The sequence below is a fragment of the Thamnophis elegans genome, chromosome 2 (assembly GCF_009769535.1).
Source record: "Thamnophis elegans isolate rThaEle1 chromosome 2, rThaEle1.pri, whole genome shotgun sequence".
Lineage (NCBI taxonomy): Eukaryota > Metazoa > Chordata > Lepidosauria > Squamata > Colubridae > Thamnophis > Thamnophis elegans.
In genome coordinates, this window is record NC_045542.1 from 90,192,818 (window position 1) to 90,219,699 (window position 26,882).

At 35.0% G+C, this 26,882-nt stretch overlaps 1 protein-coding gene across 3 annotated transcripts in view; it reads right to left on the bottom strand.

Annotated features, from left to right (window-relative positions):
- RNF130 (ring finger protein 130) overlaps positions 1-26,882 on the bottom strand; it is a 46,335-nt gene that overhangs the window by 9,610 nt on the left and 9,843 nt on the right. Inside the window, exons 2-9 of one of the 3 annotated variants that reach the window (XM_032210851.1) lie at positions 25,031-25,225; positions 23,787-24,037; positions 18,769-18,840; positions 16,764-16,846; positions 14,941-15,037; positions 13,826-14,030; positions 6,125-6,218; positions 4,159-4,332 (exon numbers count right to left, since the gene is read on the bottom strand). In XM_032210851.1, the coding sequence (XP_032066742.1) occupies positions 4,317-4,332; positions 6,125-6,218; positions 13,826-14,030; positions 14,941-15,037; positions 16,764-16,846; positions 18,769-18,840; positions 23,787-24,037; positions 25,031-25,225 (1,013 nt within the window). In that variant the 3' untranslated portion in view covers positions 4,159-4,316. Of the gene's footprint in view, positions 1-4,158; positions 4,333-6,124; positions 6,219-13,825; positions 14,031-14,940; positions 15,038-16,763; positions 16,847-18,768; positions 18,841-23,786; positions 24,038-25,030; positions 25,226-26,882 lie in introns of those variants that run through there. The other 2 variants (XM_032210853.1, XM_032210852.1) reach the window with 2 other exon arrangements.

Genomic DNA, 26,882 nt, shown 5'->3' on the forward strand with positions numbered 1-26,882 from the left:
TCACTGGATGCGTTGACTGAGGAGCCATCTATCAGTGATGTTTTAATTGGATTACTGCACTGATCTTCTTTCAATTTGCTTTCTATGCCATGCATTTCTCAATTTCATTTATTATTTTGCCCTGTATACTATTTAAATAAACCATGACCTGTGACCCCTTAGTCTTTAGGTTATTGCACCTATATCTCGGTTTAGCACTAGTTCTTTAAAATATTTCCCCATATTCCAAGTATTTTACTGTGGCACTAAAAAGCTTTTTATTCAATTAGAGGCAAAGCTGGAGAAAACAAATTTTTGCTGCAACCAACTCTCTGATCGCCTGAACTGATTTCAGAGGATCATTTTTCACTGCCAAGAAAGCACCATTATGTGCAAAATTACATCCTAGCCAAAGCTGTATCCTGGTACTTACGATGGATTATAATCCTACTTATGTAGGGCAGCATGAAAAATGTTTTCATTAAATCTTATAAGTAACACCTTTATAACTTTGCTGCTATAAATATGCTTATTATGTCTTAAACTATCACCCTAATCTGAGACTTGCTCTCCTCAAAGCAACTTAAATTAACAAATATACTAAATAGCTTAGTAAGGGAAAAATATTTACATATTCTTTAACACAATGATATAACGTAAGACCATCACATGAGACACTCATGACACTTAATCATTTTGCCAGTTTCTTTAAAATGTTCTTACTTATTTATTGGACATCACAGCCTCACTTAATAGTTTAAAATGTATAAAGAACGAGATGGCTACTATTTCCAAGCAGCTGTTCTGAGACATTTATATATAAGCAGTATGCAATCTGAATCTTAAGTCAAATTCTTTCTATGATCCAAGTGCCAAAATATATCACATTACATTGCAAAACACTATTTACTTTTTTCTACAAATCTATCAACCATTAACTTCCATAAAGTTTTATTTTTGCATCAAGACATTCTATATCAGATAATTTGAATACCAATAGCCAATTTCTTGAGATTAGAATTCTTGGTTGCTTCTTGCTTGATGTGGGAGAGGCGAAATGAGATAGAAGGTGCAGTGGGCAGAAGGGGTAAGAATGGCAGTGATGTGACAGATTTCAGAAATCTGGGATGTGCACTCTAGACAGATGCTACTATAGATAGACCTTGCTTACTGACTGCCTCGTTCAGTGATCGTTTAAAGTTACAATGGTGTTGAAAAAAATGACTTTATGACCAATGCCTACATTTACGACTTTTAGTATGATTGCCATTATGGTTACATGTTGTCCTGTGCCTGACCTGTTTTTCCCCTCCCCCTCCCCACTGCCAAAGCCATTGGAAAGAGACTGGAGTGGAAGAGATTATGAAAGAATTAGCAGGTTTACAATGGGGAATACGCTAGGACAGGGGTGTCAAACTCAAGCCCTGGAGGCCAGATCTGGCCCAGGGAGGTGCTTAGATCTGGCCTGCAGGGCCACCCTGAAAACAGCGGACTGGCCTGTGGTGCTTCTGCCAGCAAAAATGGAACACGAGAGAGCCATGGGCAGCCCCCATGAGCTCCATTTTCACTGGCAGAGGGCTGAAGGAGGTTGTCCCAGTTGAAAACGGAGCTCAGGAGCCCATTTTCACTGGCAGTGTGTTCAGGCTACCCCAGGCGTCCCTGACACGAGTGACATCAAGTTGGCTAGGCCCACTTTAGCCATGCCTCCTAGCCTCTCAAGGTCAAACACACCCCTGACGTGTAGTACCTTAGTGGAATCAAGTTTGACACTGCTGCACTAGGCTGTTTGGGTAGCAATTCAGGGCTGCCACTCCAGAGCATTGTACCCCTTATTTCTTACTTTTGAAATACTTTTCTTTCCAACAAATGTAAACACAACCATTACTTCCCTGCTTGCAAATTACCTGAGCTAGGGTGAGATTCCAAAGAGGGGAGGATGAGGTGTGAAAGGAAAGCACTGTTGCAGTTACGTGATTTCCCAATTAGCAACCACTTCACTTAATGCCAAAAGCACAGGTCCCAATGAGGACTACTGTACTCTGAAAAACCAAAATGATGAGCTATAAAATGGAATAGTCAGCTAGACCAGGCAGAACAGGAGGAAGTTCTGACAGGGCTTCAGTTTTGCATCTGTACAGCTCTGATAGCTTGCACACAGAGTACACCTGAAGAGAGTTTAATTCTTCCAGTAGCTATTGATAATATTGCATTATAATTCTCAGTATTATCAATATTTTGAGGGGGTCTGACTAATGTATTATTTTAGGAAGTCATGGCATCATGAAAATTAAATTATGCAAATATGTCTATTTGAGTATTATCACAAGGCTCTTTGGAGGCATAACAGTACAGCACTTGTATTCTGAACGAGCTAATGCATTGAATATAATAATAAAAAAATATAGTATGGAATGTGGGACTTTCCCCTCTCTTCAAACTCTGAGTGTGTTTGCTATCACAGCTTCTATAGAACTCTTAGCAGTGTAAGACCAAACAGTGCTTTCTTAATCACACTAATCAGAACAGAAAAATGAAGCAGTATATTCTGTATCACTTAAACATTTACAGCCTTAATGAAGATGATGCAATTGCTATCAATAAGGCAGTACCACAAATACATGGCATGGAACAAATAACATTGGCTGCAGTCACATATATTACTAAAAGCCATAACATACCTTGTTACCACTCTTCAAACTAGGTGTGTATTTAAAGGTCTATTATAACATGCTCAAAGGAGTTATGTAGGTATCTTAGAGGTTTTCAACATAATGCTTTCACTATAAATCATTGAGTGGTCTTAAATTACATTTAACATGATTAATATTACATTTAATATTAAATTTAGTTAAGACGAACCTTCCTAACATGATTGTTGAAATCTAGGAAATGTGAACATTAAGGCCACATTAAGAACACTATATAAACATTTTTCTTTTATAAAAAAATAGACTTCTTTCTAAATTTCCTCTATATAAATTACTCAACTTTTCAAAACCAAAATCCCTCCCTCCCTCTTTGATATTTTTCTCAATAATTTGCAAGTACTATCTGAAATATTTGTATTAGTTAAACTTCAAGACACTTTATTGTTAATTTATAAAGGTTTCCCTTACCTGAATGCTTTTTGACAACTTATAATAAATATGTTTTAACATATGCTTTGGCTGCTTTTCCAAGTTGAAGAAGTGTCAATGCCCTACTTTCTAATCTTTCTTAGAAAATAATTAAATCCCATTATAAATTAGTTTTTTAAAAAGAAAAATGCACAGTAATGTTTCAATAAATGAAATAAAGTGTTATATTTGAAGAATTGCACATTCATGCCTTGGTGTCTGACTACTTCACTGGTCACTGATCTTATTTTTTGGCTGGAGTTCAGTGCTCTACAACTGTACATTAATGAGGATGCTACACTGGTGAATGAATTGAAGGTCTGAAGAAGCAACTACTGCTTCGTGTTCTTGTGCTGAATAACCCAAAACTGTCTATGTTTCAGAAATGAAATACACTATATTGCTAAAAGTATTCGCTCACCCATCCACATAATCAGACTCAGTTGTGAGTGAATACTTTTGGCAATATAGTGTATCTTGGATACAGACTTCCAACATTAGTTAAAAGACAATAACTGGAGAAGTTCTCTTATGAAATTAGATTTCACACTATATTTGGAGAGTCTAAATGCTAGGATGATTCAGTATAAACTATTTAGAGAAGCATTCAATATATAGAAATTTCAGAGAAGGTACAATACATATATATCCAAGCATAAAGACCAAATAGTACTAAATGAGAGCACTGTAAGAAAGCACATGAGAGGCAACTAAACATAAATAGCTTGTTGAAATGGGTGGCTACAATTTTTTTTAAAAAAATGTTATTTTGGATTTTAGTAATATAGTACTTATGGGCACTTTTTTACCAGACCACCAGCCTCCCTCCATGTTTTCCATGGTAGTTACATATATTCTAAACTGTTTTTGTTTGCAGCAGTTTTTAAATGGATTGGATTTATATAGAGCTAGTGCTGTGTTATGTAATTCCTAGTACCATGTTCTTAGAAAAATGTGTACATGGTTCAGTTTTGAAGAATCAGCCTGAAAGATTTCCAAGGTAAGAAAACAGATATCTTTCACTGAAATTTGGTTAAATAGTAAACAAAAGTCAATTTGAGGCTAATTTTTTCAAAAAATTTATTGATCTTTTCTTAGTACAAAGCTTTAGCATTAGTAAATTATGCAAACAAAATATACCAACAGATATTTGTTACATTATCAAAAAATGATAATAGAAATAAGTGCTTTCTTCCTGCAGCAGATGATTAGATTCTATCTTCAATACCATTCAGCTCTGTAAGAAAGTAAGAACAAACATATAATATTAGTAATAAGATTGTACTGTTAGTAAAACTGAAAATTTCAAAAACAGTTATAAGCAGAGTATTCTGAGGCAACAAACTGTATGTTAAAGTCAATGGGAAGGAAGACAGACCTATTCTATTCTGTAAAGGTAAACCTACAGACATTAGGAGTTAGAAATAAAAAGCTGCTTCAGAAGATAATAATACAAGTAATGAATTTTATTTATCACTTTTTTATTTGACATATTGGTAATTTCCCCCAAAGTATGAATTCTATTAATCAAACCATCCTAGGAAGAGTTAACCTAAAGTAGATGCCCCCCCCCACATTTCTATGTTGTGTCATCACATCAAAATATAGTCTCCTATGTCTATGAAATTGAAGATGGTGATATAAAAATCATCTATATCCTATTTTCTATATGTCATTGTAAGATAATAAAATCTTGGTGTAATTAAATAGTAATTATTAGTGCAAGGAAGTATTATGTGAAATTGATACACTTCTAACTGGATAAAGTCAAATGATGTATTCACATTAGTGGAAATATTTTAATCAAGGAAAATGATACGAGAGATACAATTCTGTTTTTTTTTATAGCAAAACTGAAAGGTATATGGGAAGTTGCACTATTCATTTCTAATTTAATATAAGTTAATACTTATTGCCATACAATTATTTATTATTTATTTAATTAATACTGAAGTTGTTTTATTATAAAAACAAAAATACAATGATTACACTCCAGAAATAGATTCATTACAAAATAGACAAAAAGGAGTGATAAAGAAAAATCATCCATGATATTTGCTAAGGTAAAACCTATGACAGACAGCCTCACATGAATTGGGAAGGAGTTATTCCAGAAACTACTACAGAAAAGACTGTTATGAGTAACTTTAGATTGCAGAACCCAGAGAAGACCTTATTTAAGGATTTTAGTGGCCATCCAACTATAATAATAGAGGCAATTTGCAAGATAACATTGTCAAATATCTTTGGTTTTTAAATAGCAATAGGAAACCAGTAAACCTGGCTCAGTAATTTGTAGCAGAGATGTAATATGTATTTGTAGTAGTTGTCAAAATAATTACAGTATATGCATGATCACCAAATTTAGTAATTAGTGGCTGAAACTTAAAGTGAAAATGTACTGGCGTAGATAAATCAATTCTGATTTCTTACCAGAAATGTTATGGTATTTCTAACACTAACTAATGAAAGTTTCCACTATTTAAAAAGTTGATGCTTTGTAAAGGAAAACTTGAGAAAAAACATTTCTCATTCTCTGTTCATGTATTTTATAAATACAGAGATGCTACGTGAACAAGCCTTTGATTAATTGGAAACTAGACTTCTGTAAGTAAATTGGGAACAGGATCAGGGAAAAGATATACCTGTTGGTGTTTGTCCCATTGGAATAAGAGTGCTGAATAAAATGTCCTTGCTGCTTTTTCATACTTTATATAGGCTTTCTGATAGATTATTTCTTTTGCTAGTATAATGATAAATAAAACTCTGTTATCTTCCCATGGAGCAAAACAGGCACTTGCGTGTTTTCTCTCTCCCAGACTGCTGTATTTACAATTTATCCTTGATGCTAAGCATGATAATATGGAACTGTTTGCTCTGAACTAAAACTGAGGGGTATTTGTATACCCAGCTTAAATGGTAGGAAAATACTATTTGGCTTAATATGCCAATTTGCCTACATGTTCTACTTGATGCTTCTTTGCAAATCTGTCATGCACACAAATGCAACAATTTGTACAATTACTTACTCATTAGCATTTAAGCTTGCAGTGGCTTTGATGATCATGTAGCAGAGTGTCAGGGCACTTAGGAGGCCAAAGCTGGCAATAATAAACCATTCTTCTGTTGACAAAGGAAAGGGAGGAAATCACTCGTGGAAGGCATATGTCGATGAAAACATAGCCCTCAAAGATCAGAAGCAGAAGATAAACATTCTAGTCATGAAGCACCAGGAAGTGAAGCTCCAGAGGAAAGCAGAAGTTTAGCAATGGAAGATACTGGGTGGAGAAGGGCAGCCAAAAAGTTATGGGGAAAAGTGAAAAAAGTAGGCAGTATACTTGTAGACTGGTTAGCAGACCCAAATAATTAATTATCAATGAATTGCTTAAATCAAATGCAAAGTAATGACAGCAGAAGCAAGTGTTTTACCTGCAATTAAAGATTGACAAAATTGATAGATTTCCAAGTAAGTATTTAGGAGGATACACACATGACATGAAACCAGTAATTATTGTTTGTTTACTTTTTAAAGGCAGAATTTCACGTAGAACAAATAATAAACCATAATTTTAGTCTAATGAATGCAAATTAAAAAAATACTATCTGTATATCATTTTTAACTGGCTGGTACATGCTGGCTGACCATATCCAGACCTTCCGCACAGCCCTCAAGACCTGGCTCTCCCAGCAGGCCTGGGGATAGGTTTCCAATTTACCCGCCCGAGTGTTGACTGTTGAATGCATGTTGTGGTTTACCATTTTATTTTTGGTCACTTATTGTTTGTCTCTTGTTACTGCACACCCTTCCCTTATGATTGTAAGCCGCCCTGAGTCCCCTCAGGGAGAAGGGCGGCCTATAAGTCTTAATAAAATGACAAAAAAAATGACAAAAAAATATTTAAAAAGCAAAACCTGAAAGATTTCAGATAGAAATAAAATGCTTCATGTTTTTAATTATTGTCATCTCTATGTCTGCTTGGCCAGGGTAGCAAACAATACTGAAACAGGTTATTATGGTTGTTTTTAAACGTGAGTTTTGATGAACTGCTTTGGACCACTGAGATTTGACCTACATTTTAAAATACAAATGTATCCCATTGCTACATTTTTTAAAAAAAATCAGAAAATGGTGCATTATTTTTAAGCGTAATATAAACATGCAAAACATTTTTAAAAATGGATATAATTTGACTCTTCACTCAGCCCTTTCTATAATTATGGAACTGAAACTATAGAAAAAATAAGTCTGAACTTTCAGGCTAGATATTGACCTTACAAAAATTAAATGAAAAGTAAGACAAAAATTATAATGCCATAAGTAAAGCTTTCCAGCATTACATACTGTATCGTATTTTTATAGAAATCTTGTACAACAAAGATTTTTGTAACCGGTTTGCAGAATATATGGAAACATAAGTAGAAGCAATATTTCCCTTCTCAAATTACTTCGTTTCAACAAATGAAATACATTCAATTAGTAAAATACTACAGCTGTGTTAAAGGTTAAATTTGTATATAATTTGAGCAGGTCTCCAGGTTGATGTGACTTTTTGAATCAGGTTGAATTGGAGACTTTAATCAAAGCTGATCTCTACATGTGTAAAATATGTCAAAACTCACAAAGTTGCCTAGCAAGAACAAGGATCTTTAATGTGTACTCCTCTTTCCTTGAAAACTGCACTATTAATTGGTAAACTGAAACAGAAACCATGTGTTACTGCTAAACTCATACGGCTCATTAAATATTTTGAACATTCAGAAAGCAGAATGGATAATCTTACTAAACAATTGCCATAAAGGAAAAGGCTTGGGGGTGGGGGGAAGCATCCATTTTTCAGAAGGCAAAATATTGCCACTTCTATTATCAGTAATTTATTAACCTGTTGAGGAGCATAAAAAGTAATTTAGAGAAGAATCTAAATCACCCTACCATGCAAAATACTTTTTTGCAAAAAGCAAACTAGCAATGCTTTGAAAACATCAGCTCACATCAAGATAGTACAAATTTAAAGAAAGAACGCTCAGAGCCTATAGATAATATTTGGTCAATTCAGTTCTTTGTTTTTCCTTATAGATCTCAAGGATGTCAACAGTTCACATGGAATATTCAACTCTTACCCGTTTCAGATATTTAAATAGCCCAACTGACCTCAAGTTAAGGTATACAATAAATGCCTCTTTGTAGGAGTGATACGTTCCCCCATCTTATTCTTAAGTCAATTCCCAAATGGATTCCACTGGATGTGATTATTTCAGGGCTTGTGAGTTGGCTACAGTATGGTCCAAAAGTGTGCAACTATTTTCCCCTAACAAAGTCCAAAGTAGATTTTGACAGTATGCCTCTTGCCACAGTCACTGGTCAATGATTTAGTAGAGTATCCCCCCCCCCTTGATCTATTAATTTGAGTATGTAGGCAATTAGGACCTTCAAGCGAGTCATTCCTTTGCTGCCATTTTCTCCATTTTAACATTTGCTGGGCTTATTACAGGAATATGAAATGCATTTGATTTAAAGGGCTTTAAACAATTTGTGATGATTTAACACGTGTTGTTCAATAACTAGTCACTTTTTGTTGAATAAGTGGCTTCTCAGTGTATAATCAACACTGAACTAACAAAGCCAAGACAGAGCATCTAATGATTGCCAAGCTTTAACAGTGTTTATTTAGATTAAAGACAATGATACAAATATTAGAAAAACTGACTACCTGGCAGTTAAATTAAACTGTGTTGGCAGTTAAATTAAAATAAGGTAAAACTGTATTTTACCTTCTTCCATTGGCAGAATCAAAATACAGATCAGAAATTAAATCATAAGTAGAATGATTGAATCACAATCTAAACCTAGTAAAGAATGACCTCAGATGAAAAAGAAATGGATAAAGGAGGTCAGTGCCTTCTTTATCAGCACCACTGGGAATTTTGGGGATAATGGAGCTCGGCACTGACTAATTTGACTGCCAGCGTAACAGGTAGTCAGTTTTTCTAATTACTTGTATCACTGCCTTTAAATAAGCCTCCTTGTTACATTGTCAAAGCTGCAACATTGTTGCAGCTCCGACCCTGTGGAACGATCTCCCCGTTGAGATCCGTACCCTCACCACCATCCAGACCTTCCGCGCAGCCCTCAAGATCTGGCTCTCCCAGCAGGCCTGGGGATAGGTTCCCAATTCACCCGCCCGGGTGTTTGATTGCTGAACGAAAGTTGTGTTTTACTATTTTTCTTTGTTCACATTTTGTTTTGTTTTTTTGATACTGCACCCCCCTCCCTTGTGATTGTAAGCCGCCCTGAGTCCCCTCAGGGAAAAGGGCGGCCTATAAATTTTAATAAATACTCAAATACTCAAATACTCAAATAGACAACCATCAAAGATAAATCTTTTTTTATTTGAATATATTAGTAGATCATTCACTTCAACATTAAAGAGGAATGGTGCCAGCGCCTTTTCTTCTGATAAGCCATTCCACTAAATCTATGGATGGTTGGTTGTGTTTGCCTCCAAGCTCTATACTAAAGTGCATTTTTGGATATTTTGTATTAGTTCAAAATCTTCTGTCAAACTGTACAACTTGCAAAGTACCATATGATGATTAACAAGCAGATATCCTGCCAAGAGATCAAAAAGTGCATGCATGATTTGGCATTGGCTAAAAGCTCTTTGGACCTGAAGACCCTTTGCCCAATTTAAACAATGCGGCAACACTGATTGTCTCCATGTCTTGCATATTTATTTCAGATACTTCTGAAACATTCCGGCAACTATTTTATGATGCCCAATCCAAAATATTTTCTCAATTTGCAGATAATTAAGGCCAAAAGATTTATAAGATTTCACATATTTTGTGGAATTTGCTGCTTCTACCATTTAAAATACTCATTTGATTCATAATTCCTGCCATTTTTCTGTATTCTATTTGGAGAGTTGCCATTTAGGGGCAAGTGGTAGTATGTCAATTTATTTGGCTGTTATGCTATGTTGTTCCATCTTTTGGGGATCTTTGTTCATCTTTCTAATTGTACCCTAAGCTTTCTTCTTGTTGGTTATGTCGGATTTCTCAATTCCCATCAAATGCTAAATCATTTTTAATCAGAATTGGCTGTAAGCTTATCTCCTATAGAAGTACTATCTTCTGGTATCATGTACTTGATAGTTATGATCTATAATGGGGTGAGCATAATGTAAAATAATGAGAATAATGGTGCCACAGCCTCCGGAGAGCTAAAGTTTAATATTTTTCTGGGCCAGATCTTAGATCAACACCAGTGGTGAAATATTTTCAGTTCTTTTTGAAACTGAAGTGATACTGAGAAGTTCAAAAACTTTGGAGTCTTTATTGGATAAATCTAAACAGCAGATTTATCCAATAAAAATTCATATTGGGAATGGGGAACTGGGTCTAAAACATGTTACTGTTAACTGAAATATTACTGCTGACAAATTTAGAAAATAGTGTTATCATACTGCTGACACAAATACCTCTGCAATAGGTATACTATCTGTAGCTCATGTGTAGGATGAGGGTAAAGGTTCGTTTTCCGAGCTAGTGGATTGGTTTCCGAACATTTTGTTACCAGACTAGGTAACATCTTCAGCAGAGTTTAGGGTACAGTTGCAAGAAAAAGTATGTGAACTCCCTGGGATTACATGGAGTTTTGCATGAATTGGTCATAAAATGTGCTCTGAACTTCATCTACATCACAACAATAGAAAAACACAGTCTGCTGAACATAATACTACACAAACATTAGATGTTGCCATGATTTAATTGAACATAACATGTAAACACTCACAGTGCAGGGAGGAAAAAGTATGTGAACCGTTGGACTTAATAACTGGTTAACTCTCCTTTGGCAGCAATAACCTCAACCAAACATTTCCTGTAGTTGCAAATCAGACCTGCACAACGATCTGGAGTAATTTTGGACCACTCTTCTTCACAAAACTATTTCAGTGTAGCAATATTCTTGGGATGTCTGGTGTGAATCGCTCTCTTAAGGTCATGCCACAGCATTTCAATCAGGTTGAGGTCAGGACTCTGACTGGGCCACTCCAGAAGGTGTATTCTGTACTGTTGAAGCCATTTTTTTGTTGAATTACTTGTATGCTTTGGTCATTGTCCTGTTGCATCACCAATCCTCTGCGGAGCTTCAGTTGGTGGACAGATGGTCGTACGTTTTCCTGCAAAATGTCTTGATAAACCCTGGAATTCATTGTCCCATCAATGACAACAATCCGTCCAGGCCCCGAGGCAGCAAAGCAGCCCCAACCCATGATGCCCCCTCCGCCATGTTTTACAGTGGGGATGAGGTTTTGATGTTGGTGTGCTGTGCCTTTTTTCCTCCACACATAGTGTTGTGTGTTTTCCCCAAACAACTGAATTTTGGTTTCATCTGTCCACAGTATATTTTGCCAGTAGTGCTGTGGAACATCCAGGTGCTCTTTTGCAAACTTCAAACGTGCTGCAATATTTTTTTTGGACAGCAATAGCTTCTTCCGTGGTGTCCTCCCATGTATTCCATTCTTGTTTAATGTTTTCCTTATTGTAGATGTGTCAACAAAAATGTTAGCATGTGCCAGAGATTTCTGTAGATCTTTAGCTGACATGCTAGGATTCTTCTTTACCTCATGAAGCATTCTGCGCTGTGCTCTTGCAGTCATTTTTACGGGACGACCACGCCTAGGAAGAGTAGCAACAGTGCTAAACTTTCTCCATTTGTAGACAGTCTGTATTACCATGGACACATGAACATCAAAGCTTTTAGAGATACGTTTGAAACCCTTTGCAGCTTCATGCAAGTCAACAATTCTTGATCGTAGGTCTTCTGAGAGCTCTTTTCTGCGAGGAATGGTTCACATCAGACAGTGCTTCTTGAAACCAGTAAACCCAAAACAGGTGTGTGTTTTTAAAGGGCAGGACAGCTGTCAGCAACACATCCAATATCATCACACTGATTGGAGTCAAGGTTGGCTCACTCCTGGCTCCAATTAGCTCTTGGAAAAGTCATTAGGCTAGGGGCTCGCATACTTTTTCCTCCCTGCATTGTGAATGTTTACATGTTATGTTCAATTAAACCATGGCAACATCTAATGTTTGTGTAGTATTGTTTTCAGCACTGTGTTTTTCTATTGTTGTGACTTAGATGAAGTTCAGAGGACATTTTATGACCAATTCATGCAAAACTCCACGTAACCCCAAGGGGTTCACATACTTTTTCTTGCAACTGTATGTCAGTGTCAATGTTCTGTTTATAAAGATTTCAGGTGTGGCTGTATCAAGTGAGGGTTTTGTGACAAGAGACACTGATAACTCAAGGCTGACCCATCACAAAATTGTCACCACACCCTCACTTGACACACACACACCAAACGAAAAGTTCGGAAACCAACCCATAAGCTCAGAGAATGAACCTTTATCCTCACAGTCAATAGAGTCACCTCTATTATGTGACTAATTCTCGATCCTCAACTGTTGCTCAATTCACAAGTGGCAACTTGTAGTGAGGAGAATTTCCCTTCGATTATGCCTGTTGTGTAATAGCATCCCTTTCTGTCTGTGACAGATATCACATTTGGTTTCATTTTGTCTTGACTACTGCAATCCCCTATATATAGGCCTACCCTTGAAAATGGTCTTAAAGTTGAAATTAGTTCAAAATGCGGTAACTAAGTTGCTAATTGGTACAAGATACAGAGATCATATACTGAAAGGTCATTTGTTTCCTGAGCACCACCTAAGGAGCTGATATTGACTTCTATTAATAACCTATTGGACATCAAGAGGCCCTGCAGCCAGAGGCTTGAATTTCTAACATAGGGGCAAAGATTTTTCTTTTTCACATGTTCTCAATCTAAATGTTCTCAATTCCATTGGGATATCTGGACTTCAGTTTCTTGGCATTTAGGAATTCTATAAATATGAACCTCTTCTGCCATACTTCTATTTAATTAATTTAATTATACTTTTAATGCTAATTTTAATTTATTTTCTTAAAATTTTACATTCTGCTTTTTACTTTTAAAAATTTGGTAGCCAATTTGACCTTTTACCAGTAAGGAGAGTTGAGGTAAAACTACGTAATAAATAATATGCCATACCTCCATTTGCTTTGATTATTCCCCAAGGTCACTTCCCTCAGTTTATCTCCCCCCCCCCCGGTTATTCAGCATTAATCAAATAAACTTTATATCATGTGGATCCTCCTAGATCCATAAGTTAATATGGGGCTTGAACTTTATTTTCTAGTACACTAACCTCCCATTTTTAACTCTAAAACATTAAAAGATAAGGTGCAGAAAGCACCACCATTTACATCCAAAGTTATCTACACAAATTGTTTAGTCTTTCAAAGCCCAAGGTAACAAAACATGACATGCCGGATAGAGCTGAACTTCAGATTCCATCAGGCCTAGCAAATAAGGCCAATGGTGAGGCATGATTCACTCCAACAACATTTCGAAAGTGACAACCTGCTTTCTCTTGATTTAAACAATAGGTCTCCCTTAATAGTATGCAACAATTGTTGATTATTATATTTGTCAGAAATGTTTTTAAGTTCAATATTTTGAGGTTGGTCCTATTCAGATTTAGTGTAACTTTTATCACAATAAAATTTTGTATTTTCCTTAATTTGGTAGATTCCATAAAAGTATGTGTATTATGTTAAAGAGAAACAAGTCTAAAGCAACACATGAAGAGTGATTCTACTATTAAAAGCAAATTTTACTTACTAGTTACAGCAATGTTGATCTCGCCTGTCCTTGGAGTCAGCTCTCCATCCTGCGGAAATTGTGATATACCAGAAGTACGTAGGGGCTCAAGAGTGAGTGAGCTGTCACTGCTAAGGTCACCAGGTACTGATCCCCTGTTACCTAGCTGGCCTCTGGTTAGTCTTTCCATGTCAAAGGCCATATTGTCAGCACATGGTACATTTGTCTGAAAATAAGTATTGCCATATTAATGTATACCATTTTTACACAGTTAGCAAAATTATACATTAATGAGATAGTATCATGAAACCTGAAACATAAATACCAACACCAAATGGAGATCAATTATTTCAAGCAAATCCCAATCATGAAGAAATGGTTGAAAATATTATCAAATTGAGCAGCTCATCCCAATGTTTTATTCCTAGTTATGTGAATGTCTTTCTTCATTATACAATCTATTAATTAAACTATTTTACAGTTCACAAACCCAGTAGTATATAAACAAAATAACCAATGAAGTAAGTGACATTGCATTCTTTTCAACTTTATTCAGAATCTCCCCCACCCCACTCCTCCAATAGAGATGGGCATCTTCCAAGTGGAGTTATGCGTTAATTTGATGGTGTTATAATATTTCAAAGGAAAGAAATTCAGATCATGTTTTTTAATCAGCCTAAGATAATTATTTTTATGGGTGCATTAGTGAAAGTTGCCTTGATTTCTAGCACCAACAAACCCAGAAATAATAAATAAATCTTTAAACTTAGTAAGTAAATTAGATTAAAATATGTTTTTAATGCATTAATCCAGTTAAAATATCTTTTAATAGAACAAATTTGCTCTGTGAAATAGATATGTTACAGAAGATGGGTTACTTTATGTCAATTTAATCAAGTTTTATTTTGACTTTTTCATGACTAAGGGTTTTGGCAGAAAATGTCAAGCTGTAACTAATAAAAACAATCCTGAATAATGAAATATTTTTTGAGTTATTAGTTCCAAATCTACTGTTTAGCATGGCTATTTCATGCAATCAACTAACGCATCTTGGAACCTGTCTCTTGTTGGATGAATTTGTGATTTAGAATGCATACTTCAACAGTATTAACTGTTTTTGTAAAGCTTCAACTCACCACAATTCCCAAGGCCTTCAAAATATTCAGTTTACACATAGGACAGGTACAGTGCTCACTTAGCCATGGGTCTACACAGGTTTTATGAAAAACATGCCTAAAAATAAATGGGAATAATTGTAAACCATCAATATATGGCAGAGGTTTTAATATGATTGATTAGCATTCTGAATAATTTGCCTGGGAGTTTTAATAAAATGAGATTTGTACTTTTTACTATATTAATGTTTCTTTAGTATGTACATTATAATTGAAACTTATGCACTGCATATTTCAAATATTTTTTTTGGTTCTATTATTTTTCTGAAAGAAAAAAGTAAACATGAAGAAAGAAGGAAGTAAATGAGCTAATATCTGGCTGTATAAGGCATTAATGAAAAATATGTCACAGCTGTATATAGAAGTTTCTATTTCTTTTATACTGTCCAAAATATGTATGTCAATATATAAAAAATCATTTGGTTCTATCTTATATTTTTTGTGCCTTATCTTTAGGCAATAATCCATTATTAGATTGCCTCATTCAATTTCTTTCTTTCTTACTCTCTCACTCACACTAAGCAGTGAGGCACCATGTGACATAAATTTAGATAAAGTACAAGACACTTGTTCCTGGACCTTTATCTACAATAATTCTGTAGATATCTATTTGCTTTATTTTTGGAAATGATTTTAAGATTGTTATTAAGCAATTGGCAACACCAAAGTGCAGTATTTTAATCCATCTCAGAATATGGATTCCCCATTCAAATCCCAGAAGGTACCATGGAGTTCCACTTAAAGAAAAACTGTGTATCTATGGCACATCAGTCATTAAAGACATTGCACATATCCTTTGGGATTGCAAACTATATTCTCCAGAAAGTACCATTTACTTAGATTATTATTTTAAAACTAAAAAAAAAAAAAAAAACCTTGAGCACCCAGTAGAAATGGTCTTACATTTTTCAGGGAACTAACCTGTATATCACTAGCAAGACTTCTTCCATTTAACTAAAAGAAAGTCAAAGGCCAAGAAAAGAAACTAGTGCAAACGGATTTAAAATATTCTATTCACATTTAATCTATCAGCAGTTAAAAAGACAGCCATCTAAACACAAGACTGTATTAGTAAAGTTTATTTGCTATTGTAAACCATTGCTGTGTTTGGGGTACATGGGACTATTTTTGCTTGACTTATATGGGAAAATTAGCTCCTTTTACTCTTTATTATTTTGTTATTATTTATTTAAATCTATTGACTGCCTAACAGTAGTGGACTGTGGGTGGTGTACCAAGTAGAAAAAAACCCCATAAGAACAACTCTTCTAAATATTCTAAAAGTGAAAGATAGAAGAAAAAAAACTACCCAAGAATGAAAAAAGAAATCTAAAAAATCAATTATTATTATCTGGATAAAATAGTCAATCTTGCATGTTTTGATGTCCCTATAAGCTGAAAGCTGAAGCCTAACTTCAGTAAATTGAGACTGGAATAGCAATGGAAGGAATGATATATGAAAGTTCACCTCAAACTTGAACAGGATATATATATAAAGAGCCGTACCAATAAAGGAGAATATTTGTAGCTCAGATTTGAAATGGGGGATTCTTGGTGCTCTCTGAGTTTGCTTGTTTTCTTGCAGAAGTTTCATTACCCAAACTAGGTAACATCATCAGTGCACTGATGAAATAGTCATGCTCATCAGAAAGAAAATCATAACTATATCATAAGGCCTCCTAATCCCAGGAATTCTAATGACAGGAGTAGCAAAACAATTTTAAAATGCAATTAATTTATTTTGAAGAATAAAATAAATATCAGAAAAGAAACTATTGGCTTACTTGCATGGTAGAATGCGTACAACATCATTTTGCTTATAGCTTTCAATGCAAACAGCACAGTGATCAAAGTCTGGATCTGTTTCCTAAAATGAACAGAGTGAAAATTCCAGTAAGATCTATTTACAGCAGAATAGTTTTAGCAAGCAGCCAATGGACAGAAGGGCTAGAATAGTTTTAGCTCTGACTATGTTTATTTATTTGCAAGATTTCTATCCCACCTTTCTTCCAGAAGCTCAAGGGACCTTATTTTAGAATCTCTCATTTTTATCCCTATGTCAGATTTTGCCAGGCATAATTACAAAGTGTTTAGAAACTCAGTTTCACATACAATAGCAGAAGAAGCATGGCTTTAGATTCTTTACTGCAAGTAGGAAAAAGTCTTACACATGCAGAAAATCTGTGTATCGGGGAACATAGGATCAAGCTCTGTATGCATAAATCAGCCTCAAGGTTTAAATCCGAGACATTTTCCTTCCTCCTTTTTGAAATCTGCGCATCAGCAACTACCCATTTCAGGTTTACATATCAGTTTTGTTTTGCCTGAAATTGCTGAGTCCTGCCTAATTTTTCATCCTGAGAGCCAGAATACAACATGCAAAAATCATAAAAATAAATCATACAATGATTTTATTTAATACAATCTGAATTAACTGTCATCTTAATATTAATATTATCACAAAACTAAAACATTAGTTGCAGACTCCTTATGAAAGTTCCAGTGATTTAATTACTGTAGTGGTAAAAAGGAATACATGTCCTTAAAATCTGAGTTATTCAAATAAATATCTTCCTGCTGCCCAATTCTGTATAAAATTAAATGTCTTTTCTGAGTCACAAAATTTATCAGTAGGACTATACAAATATTAGGACTCAAGAAAGGATTTCCCATTTAACTGCTTTGTTTATACGTTAAATGGGAAACCCTTTCTTTGGCAAACTAACAGCTATGTACTGCCCACATCAATCTGGAAATAATGTTTCTAAAACCATGATGATTTTATGATTTAAGGACCTTTATTTTAGATTATAATCTTCAATTGTGGCATATATAATTTGTATACTTTTTCCACTTAATATAAGAACAAAGCTCCTTCCCCCTAAATGCTATAAAATTAACAATCTCAGTGTTGCAAATGGACAAAAACTATTTCATATTCTGACTCTTAGTTGTTAATACTGATGAATGGCAGATGCATTCTATAAGCCTGCCAACAATAAGCACATCTGCTGCTGCATTATAAACTTGATGTCTTTTTACTTTGGATTTATCTCTCTGTTAAGAGAATTCCAAAACATGCATTAGCACATTTTTGCTATTAATTTTTTTCTTCATAAAAGGGCTATAGGACAACTTTGGGACAATTCAACAACAAAATCTAGAACTGATTTGCACACACAGAGAATCCTTATTTATTTATTTTTCCAGAAAAACAGCATTGGCTCAAAACTCGACTGGTATATTTCCTGATAATCTCTTGGCAATCTTGTATATGATACATAAAACATAGAGGCATTACAAAAGGCAATCAGTAAATAAAAATATGAATGTTAATAAAGTATAAAATAGTAAGTCAATATTCATTACATTAAAATTATTTCAAAATCAGTTTAACCGTGTATTATTTTTGTGCCCACCTTTTCTTCAGGAATGCAAGGGGTTATAGAAGGCACTTGGTGAACTTCCACAGCTGAGGATAAACTTGAACCTGATTCTCCCCAATGCCAATCTAACATCTTAATCACTACACAACTTTGCTCCCACAAATCAGCAAGAGCAAATGGGGTTATGAAAATTTAAAATATTATTTCTGTCTGTAAAGGACACAACTAGGGCAATAGGCTAGGAAAAATACATAAACAGCAAAGATGTACTGACACTAGCCCTGTGAATAATTACTGAAAACGAAAAACGGACCAATCACAGTACTGAGGTAAATACATTGGGAAGCAGACGACATAGCCAAAGGCTAATGACAGATTTTCTAATAAAGTAACAGAGTTATACCTTATCACCTTTCTTTACAGTTCTTGCTGTTAGTTTACCAACAGCTTTTTTGGCAGCATCTCCAAGACGACGCTTTGAAAAAAAGAGAAACAACAGAGTGATTAACTATTACAAAAATTGCACTTCTTACCTTTGCTTTGATGCTTACTATAGCTAGTTCTTTACAATATTTCATTTATTCTACCTATCCATCCACATGCAGAGACATATTCTAGGGGGAGCTGGAAACAAGGATATTTTTGTAATTAAAATCTCTTTGACCAAAAACATGAATCTCTTATTTAATGGAAACCAAATTAGTAAGAAATGTAAATTGTTGTTGAACTTCAATAACCAATATTCAACCTAGTCCCCAATATACAAGTACAAGGGAAGGTCCAGTTAGTTTACTACTATAGATAATGAAGAATAATGTAATATACTTGAAACAAAAAAGTTGGGAGGAGAGTGAGGATTTGTTGTTATTTAGCTTGGGTGTAAAGTGTTCCTTGCTTCATTTAGGTCTAATCTTTCTGTAAAGAACTTTCAACCTGTCAAATCTTTCTCTAAAATCTTTCCTTTAAAAAGAATTAAATAAACCCTTTTATCCCAATTTTATTTATCTTTAAATTTTAGTATTTGCATTGTTATCTCTAGCTTATTATTGGGATTTTTTATGCCATATCAATTTGGTCCTAATTAGTTATGGTTACATTATTCCATATAAGTAGTATTTTTAAATCAGTGAACCTCAGCTGAAATAATTATTTTGTGTGACCATTACAAGCATTGTGTTTGTGTGTATCAGCTACATGCAACCAGAGCAGTAACAACTGTTTTCTCCTTTAAAACAGCTAAACATTTTCAACTGTTCTTTAGCTGTTGCTATTTCTTCATGAAAGTTTAATAAGACAAGCTTTTTAAACCACATAAAATTTTCATTAAGTTTTTTCAACCGTCATAAAATACTGGAGAAAGAAAAGGTCTTAAGTTTTTAACCTACAGAATAGTTATTTGATATAGATATCTCAAATGCAGAATGCTTTATATATGGGATCACTTCATTCCAAGTGCTTACATGCTAAATTTTTTAAATGGCAAAGAGATGAAAAAGCATGATAAAAAGTTTGAAAATAGAAATAATTAAACACTATGAACATAGTTATTTTAAAGTCAGACAAATTGACTTTATCCCTATTGGAATGTGTAATATAAATAAGATGAAAAACAGTATAGTACCTGAATTCCCTTACATTCCTACTAACATTGTCAAAGCATGAACTTTTGAATACACTGGCAAAATCTACAGAATATTTTGTATCATATAATTCCCAGAAATGTTTTTTTAAATGTATTTCTTATGCATTCTGTTTTTAAAATCTCTGCATACAAATATACATATTGTAACAAAAGGGGTTGACTTTGGAACAATATGGAAGTTTTAGCATTAGCCTGAAGAAATAGCACAATATTATTTGATACTTCCTTTCAGAAGTATTTCCATAACATAATTTATTGCTATCATGGGACAGCAATAAATCAGTTAAACTATCTATTGAAACTTTGTATCACTGCTATTGCTATTAGCAGATATAAGTCTAACATATTGTGCACCCTTATTTAGGTGTGTAATCCTTGTTAATTAAACTATAACTCTTTTTTTAACATCCTTTCCGATTTCAATAAAAACCTTTCTGAAAATATTACCAGTTTGTTCTTTTTATATTCCCCTTTAAGGACACACTTCTTTTAGCTAACCCATCACAGCTATAAGTCAGTAAATCCTGTCATAAAAGTGATTATTTTAAAATAGTGATTATTTTTATGTAATTGCACACATGTTGTAATTGGAGAGGAGATACCAAAGACATACACTGTGAAGTTTATGAAATACGAAACTCATATACTACTGGTTTCCCCATTTGCTTTAATATAATATCTGAAGGATTTCTAACTTCATGAATTCTGATGTAGGAAGTTTATTGATTGATTGATTTGCTGCCTGTCATGGGGCTACCCTAGACATCTTATAAAAATAAAAAGGAAAAAATGAAAAGAGTGTGAACAACAGTAAGATAATAGAATAATAAAATAAACATTGAAAAATAACACAATGAGAAATATAACTATATGATTATAGGTTGCTTTGTACACAAAACAAGGGAACTTCAATAACCAATATTCAAACTAAAAATCAATCTTAGTTTCTTATGGGGACAATGAGAATTACAAATGATTTTCTAATATTATTAGTGTAAGATTTTTGAACATGCACATAGTCTACGGCTTTTCCATGGGAGATATTTGCTAATAATTGACCGAATAAACAGTATTTTATTTCACAAGAGAAATGGGTCTTCTGCATGGGAGCACTAAAATTTTCTTATCTAATGTGAAAGCCAGGAAGAGATATTCAGCTCAAGGACATACAATGAAGCAGAAGAGAGAATATAACTGCAATGATTGCTCGTGGAATAAGAGAAGGTAGAGAAAACCTATTTTGGTACTAATTACTGGCAGAACCTCTGGATTAGACAACTAACACCAAAGGAGACTTTATCCGCATAAAGGAGAGATGCTCTATAGCTTATATCCATTGTGGTATGACTGCCAGCTAGAAAGTATCTTCTGCAACTTCCCTATTGTGAAGGGAACCGGAGGGGAGGGCGGGGAATTGCAGTCCCAGAATCCCCTCTTCCTTCAAGACTGCAGAATTTCTTATCCTAACTTAAAATTTGCCTCCTGCCACAGCAGTCAATTGTTATAAAGAATGCTTGGATATTTACATTTAGGCAACTAATAACAATATTGTATCTCACAAATAGTTTGAATGACAAAGCACTTTTTCTCACCCAATAGCCTGAATTTAAAAAGAAAATTCTCCAGCACTCTAAAGAATAAGTATAGTTCACACAGAGTAAACCGATTTTATATCACTATTGTTTCTTTCTTTCCCTGCTGGTGCTCTTCCAATCTCTTAATCAAATTCCCATTATTTTCACATCCCATACCCTACAGCCTTCAATTTACAACCACAATTGGGACCAGAATTTCCATTCCTAAGCAAAGTGTGAGTCATGCCTGATTTTATAACCATTTTTTGCCTAGGATGTTAAGCAAATCACTGCAATTGTTAAGTAAATCATGTGGTTGTTAAGTGGATATGGCTTCAAAATTGACTTTGCTTGTTGGAAGCAGGGTGGTAAGGTTGCAAATGGGGATTACATGATTCTGGGATGCTGTCATAAATAAGATTCTGATTGCCAAGTGCCCAAATTTTGACCATGAGGATGCTGTGACTGTTGTAAGTGCGAGGACTGGCCATAAGTCACTTTTTTCAATGCCATTGTAACTTTGAACAGTCACTAAATAATTGCTTGTAAATTGAGGACTACCTGTGTACTTGATTAAATATTAATGGCAAATAAGGGAAAAGATATCCATTGTGTAAGGAGGGAATTGGTTAAGAGACCAAAAACATCTACTTGGTGGAAAAATAAAATACCCATTTGGCCTATGCTAACGTAAACAGTTAATGTGTAGTAATGTGTATTCAGTATAACATATGATTACTAAGCTTCAAAACTAAGGAACAAAATTATTGAAACAAATCAACAAAACTTTGTGTGTGTACAGAGAGACAGCAGTCATGAATATATATTTATATTCACATATGAAAAATAGTAACATTCTAAAGTGGAGCTTTCAAAACTAAGAGTTAATTCCCTCCTCTTCCTACCAATCTCAACTTGGTCCTACTCTTAGTCTAATATGCTCGTGCAGTGTATTTTTAGATGGAGTTATATCAGTCATTTTATCTGAAAGGCCTCAAAGTTGTAGCTGACATTGTAGAGGAAAGCTGCATATACAGTGGTAGATCAGTGCTTGTATATAAACATGTTTTATTCTTTTGTGAAACTGAATAGGTGCAGCTAACTGTTTTTGTTAGAATTCCAAGTTCAGACCTAGCTAATATTTGGAGACCACAAGGAAATCTTTTCAGCTGGAGTGGGAAGTAAAAAACCAAAAGAAGAAATGAGGAAAGCTATGAAAACCACTTTTATATTGTTATGAAGAAAACTTCAGGGATAGTTTTATATCACAGAATTTGTTTGATGTTTGACTTGAGTTTTAAAGTTTGACTCTAACTAAAGCAGCCATTTTAGATTCTCAGGTATCAGTGATCTCAGTATTCAAGCTCCTTTCAAATTCAAATTAATTACAGTACTTTAACAAAGAGTTATAGTTTCTCTGAGATAAAAAGAAAACTAAGCAGTAGTACAAAAGAACAAATCTTTTAATATAGCTTTGATATTGCTAGCCAATACAATATATTTACAATGTTTTAATGCCAGAGAAATGACAACTGCATTTCATATCTATAAAAGTAAAGATTGCATTACAATCCAACAGATGCTAAACTAATCCTTAACAAATGGCATTGTACTTTTCAGAACAATTAACAGAATCTGTTCTGTATTTAATAATGATTCTGTTTACCCTTATCCCTTAAAAACATCAGCTTAAAGTCCCACTCGAACGTCCTTACAATTTAATGAGGCAAATATAGGAACTTCCACTCTGAAAGTAGAATAGACACTTTTCATAAAGAATACTTTATTGTTTTATATACAGGATGGAGAAACACTTTTCATAAATATGGTAATGCCATTCCTTTAAAAACCCTTTAAAAGTAGCCCATTCAGAGTGAATCTTTTTTTTTTGCTGAACAACAATAATATATAGTTACTATGACTGAATGCACATCTTATATAATATTCTTACATTCACTTAATTGCAACTCCCAGGATTAAATTCATTCTTTTTATCAGAAACCAAGGTTTTTTTATGACATTAAAAACAGAATGGAAAAATAACTCACCTAAGCAGATCTTTTAAAGTTAATATATTTCCTGCCACAAAAGCATTATTTTTGTTTTATAAATTAAAAAAGAAAACATTCAGCAATTCTCCACGTACTAAGAATCAAGGCATTGAGGCATTAATACTAGATAAAACTTCAAATTCCTCATAATTACCTGGTTTCGATCACGTGCACTGGTATATCTGATCTTCTGAATGAAATAAAATATTAGCCATGCTGAAGAAATTATCATCAAAACTATAAATGATACGGATACAAAGACAAGGGAACTTCGATTAACGTTTTTGCTTGGATGGCGTGTTCCCACGGCTATTGCAATTAGGACCGACATATTTTTTTCTAAATAATTCAAGATTTCTTTAACCTTCATTTCAGTGATCATGACCGTAACAATGTCTCCAGTTCCTACAATAAACAAATAAATATATAGGAGAAACAATTTGAGTGATATGCTAATGTACATTATGAATTTTTCCAACTATACAAAATGCAATTAGAAACAAAAACTCTTATTAAGTTTAGGGTCCTTAAAACAGCTATAATTAGTAAGAAAAGAAACTAGGAAATAACCAAAATCTTCTAAGTAATATATTCATATATGTCACAAGTATCTCCTTACTATAATGATATATGGTATATCTTAACTGCTAATTACAGTAACAGGAAAAGATAAAAATTAAAAAAATATATTTATCTTCTCAGTCTAAGTTCACCATCTTCAGGAAATAAAAATGATTAATGTCTTCCATTTCTTTCTCCAAAACATGGAGTTTACTCCAGTGTAAGGCAGCACCAAAAAGAACAAATTAAACAACAAAGTAAATTAAAATTTGAAAATGCAACAATTTCAAAATATTGACTTTATGAATTTTTGAGTCTGTGAACAAGACTGAGAAATTTAGGAAAACTGTAAAACTGAGACAGTGAGCAGAAAAGAACTTTCATTATAGATCAAACTGTTCTTTACAGAAAAAGCCCAATGAAATAATGCTTATAAATTATATACATTTATTGTAATATATTAGTTTGCGGAAAATCCATAAGAAAAATTCTCTTAAAAAGCCAGAATTCAAGGTTATCTGATAGCATTAACTAGAAAAAGGTTGAAGGCCAACAACAGCAGTAATTATTAACTAAGATATTTAATTATTACAAAATAAACTGACAATAAAATCATGGTTAAACTTTTACTTCAAATCAACTCCATCAAGGTAAAACTGGGAGGAATGGGGAGCAGGGCTACCTTGGGCATTACTTGGCTTAGAATGACAACCAGTAACATTTATTTATATAATTAATCACAACCTGCAGTTTTAATTAAATATACCCTTTTTAAAGCTCCAAATAATAGATGAAATGGCCTGAGCTGAAAGGAAGGTCTGATATCTTAGTTCTTACCTTGATGAGTCATGGTAACAGGCTCATTGCCAGATACATTGTTGTAAATTACCACAGCTGAAGCATTATGTGAAGCCGCTCGCAGAATTTTTTGTTTAAATGTACAATTTCCTCGCTGCAATAGAGCAATCCACTGCTTTGTATTTGGAGGAACTTGAAACCGTGTTCGTGGGTCACATCCTAAACGATCTGGAACTAAAAATATAGAATCCTGGTTTGAATTTAATTATGCAATTTAAATAAAAGTCCTACATTGATCAAAATATTTTCTAATGACCAAATATCAATTAGCATAATTTCCAAAAGTCAAGGAGAATGGGGACCTGCCTCACCATACTCTGGGGAGTATGTTCCAAAGGGTGGGGGCAGCAGCAGAGAAGGCTCTCTTGCTGGACCCCATCAATTAAAATTCTTTAACTGGCAGAGTCCACAACATACCCTCTTCCCTGCCTGACCGGATGGATCAGGCTGATGTAAAAATGGTTCCATATGTAACCTGGGCCCATACCAGTGGTGGATTTCAAATTTTTTTAGAACCTCTTCTTTAGGTGTGGTCTGCTTTGTGGGAGTGGCTTGCCGGCTATGTGACCGGGTAGGAGTGGCTTGCCAGCCATGTGACCAGGTAGGAGTGGCTTGCCAGCCATGTGACTGGGTGGGCATGGCCAACTTGTTAAATGTGGTGAAATTCACTTAACAACACTCTTGCACAGCAACCAAAATGTTAGCTCAGAAACTCTGGCATTTGAAACAAGCAAGTCTTAAAGCTGTCAAGTTACAAGACCCTTGCACACCTAACCCTTTGGAAAAAAACACCAGGGATGTTCAGAATTGATAGCTTTAAGACTTGTGGACTTCAACTCCCAGAATTCCTCCTCTCGCTCTCCATCTTGGGGGGAGGGAGCTGGAACCGGTTTTAAACACCACTGTAGATTTATGGAACCTCTTCTATAGACAAGGTTAGAACTGGTTGGAACCCATCCCTGGCCCATACCATCTAGGGCAGCAATGGCGAACCTTTTTTGGCTTGCGTGCCATAAGGAGGGGAGCGCAGGAGGGTCATGCACGGGCGTACCACCCATAATGCAATGCATGACCTCCCCAGTGTGAATGCACTCATGAGAGGCGCGACCCCCCCCCCATTTTTTGCATGCTTTTTTCGCCCTCCCCAAGCTCCAGAGGCTTTATAGGAGCCTGGGGAGGGCGAAAACAACCTCCCCCCCCAGAGGCCCTCTGGAGGCTTCAGGGACCTTCAGGAGGCTTCCCTGAAGCCTCTGGAGGGCTGAAACTGACCCTACGAGCAAACCAGAAGTCACTTCAGGTTTGCCCATAGGGTCATTTTTAGTTCTCCTGAGACTTCAGGGAAGCTTCCTGAAGGTCCCTGAAGCCTCCGGAGGGCTTAAATTGACTCTACGAGCAAACCAGAAGTCTGTTCCTGAACTACTGGTTTGCCCATAGGGCCATTTTTTTGTGCTCCGGAGGCTTCAGGGAAGCTCCTGAAGCCTCCGGAGGGCCTCCTCCAGGCTCCTATCAAGCCTCTGGAGCTTGGGGAGAGTGAAAAATGGCTTTTAAAAAGGCTGAACTCAGCTGGCCAGCATGCACATGCGCGCTGGCCAGCTGACAAGACAACGCCTCACATGCCCTCACAAATGGATCCGTGTGCCACCTGTGGCACCCATGCCATAGGTTCACCATCCCAGATCTAGGGCTTTAGGATCATAATCAATTCCTTGAGGTGGATCTGGCATCCAATTTAGGCCTCAAAGCAGAGGTATTACACTGGCCCTGGGTTCCCAGTGGTTGTGTGGTTGCATTCTTACAAGCTAAAGCTTCTGGAACTGTTCCAGGCTAGTCT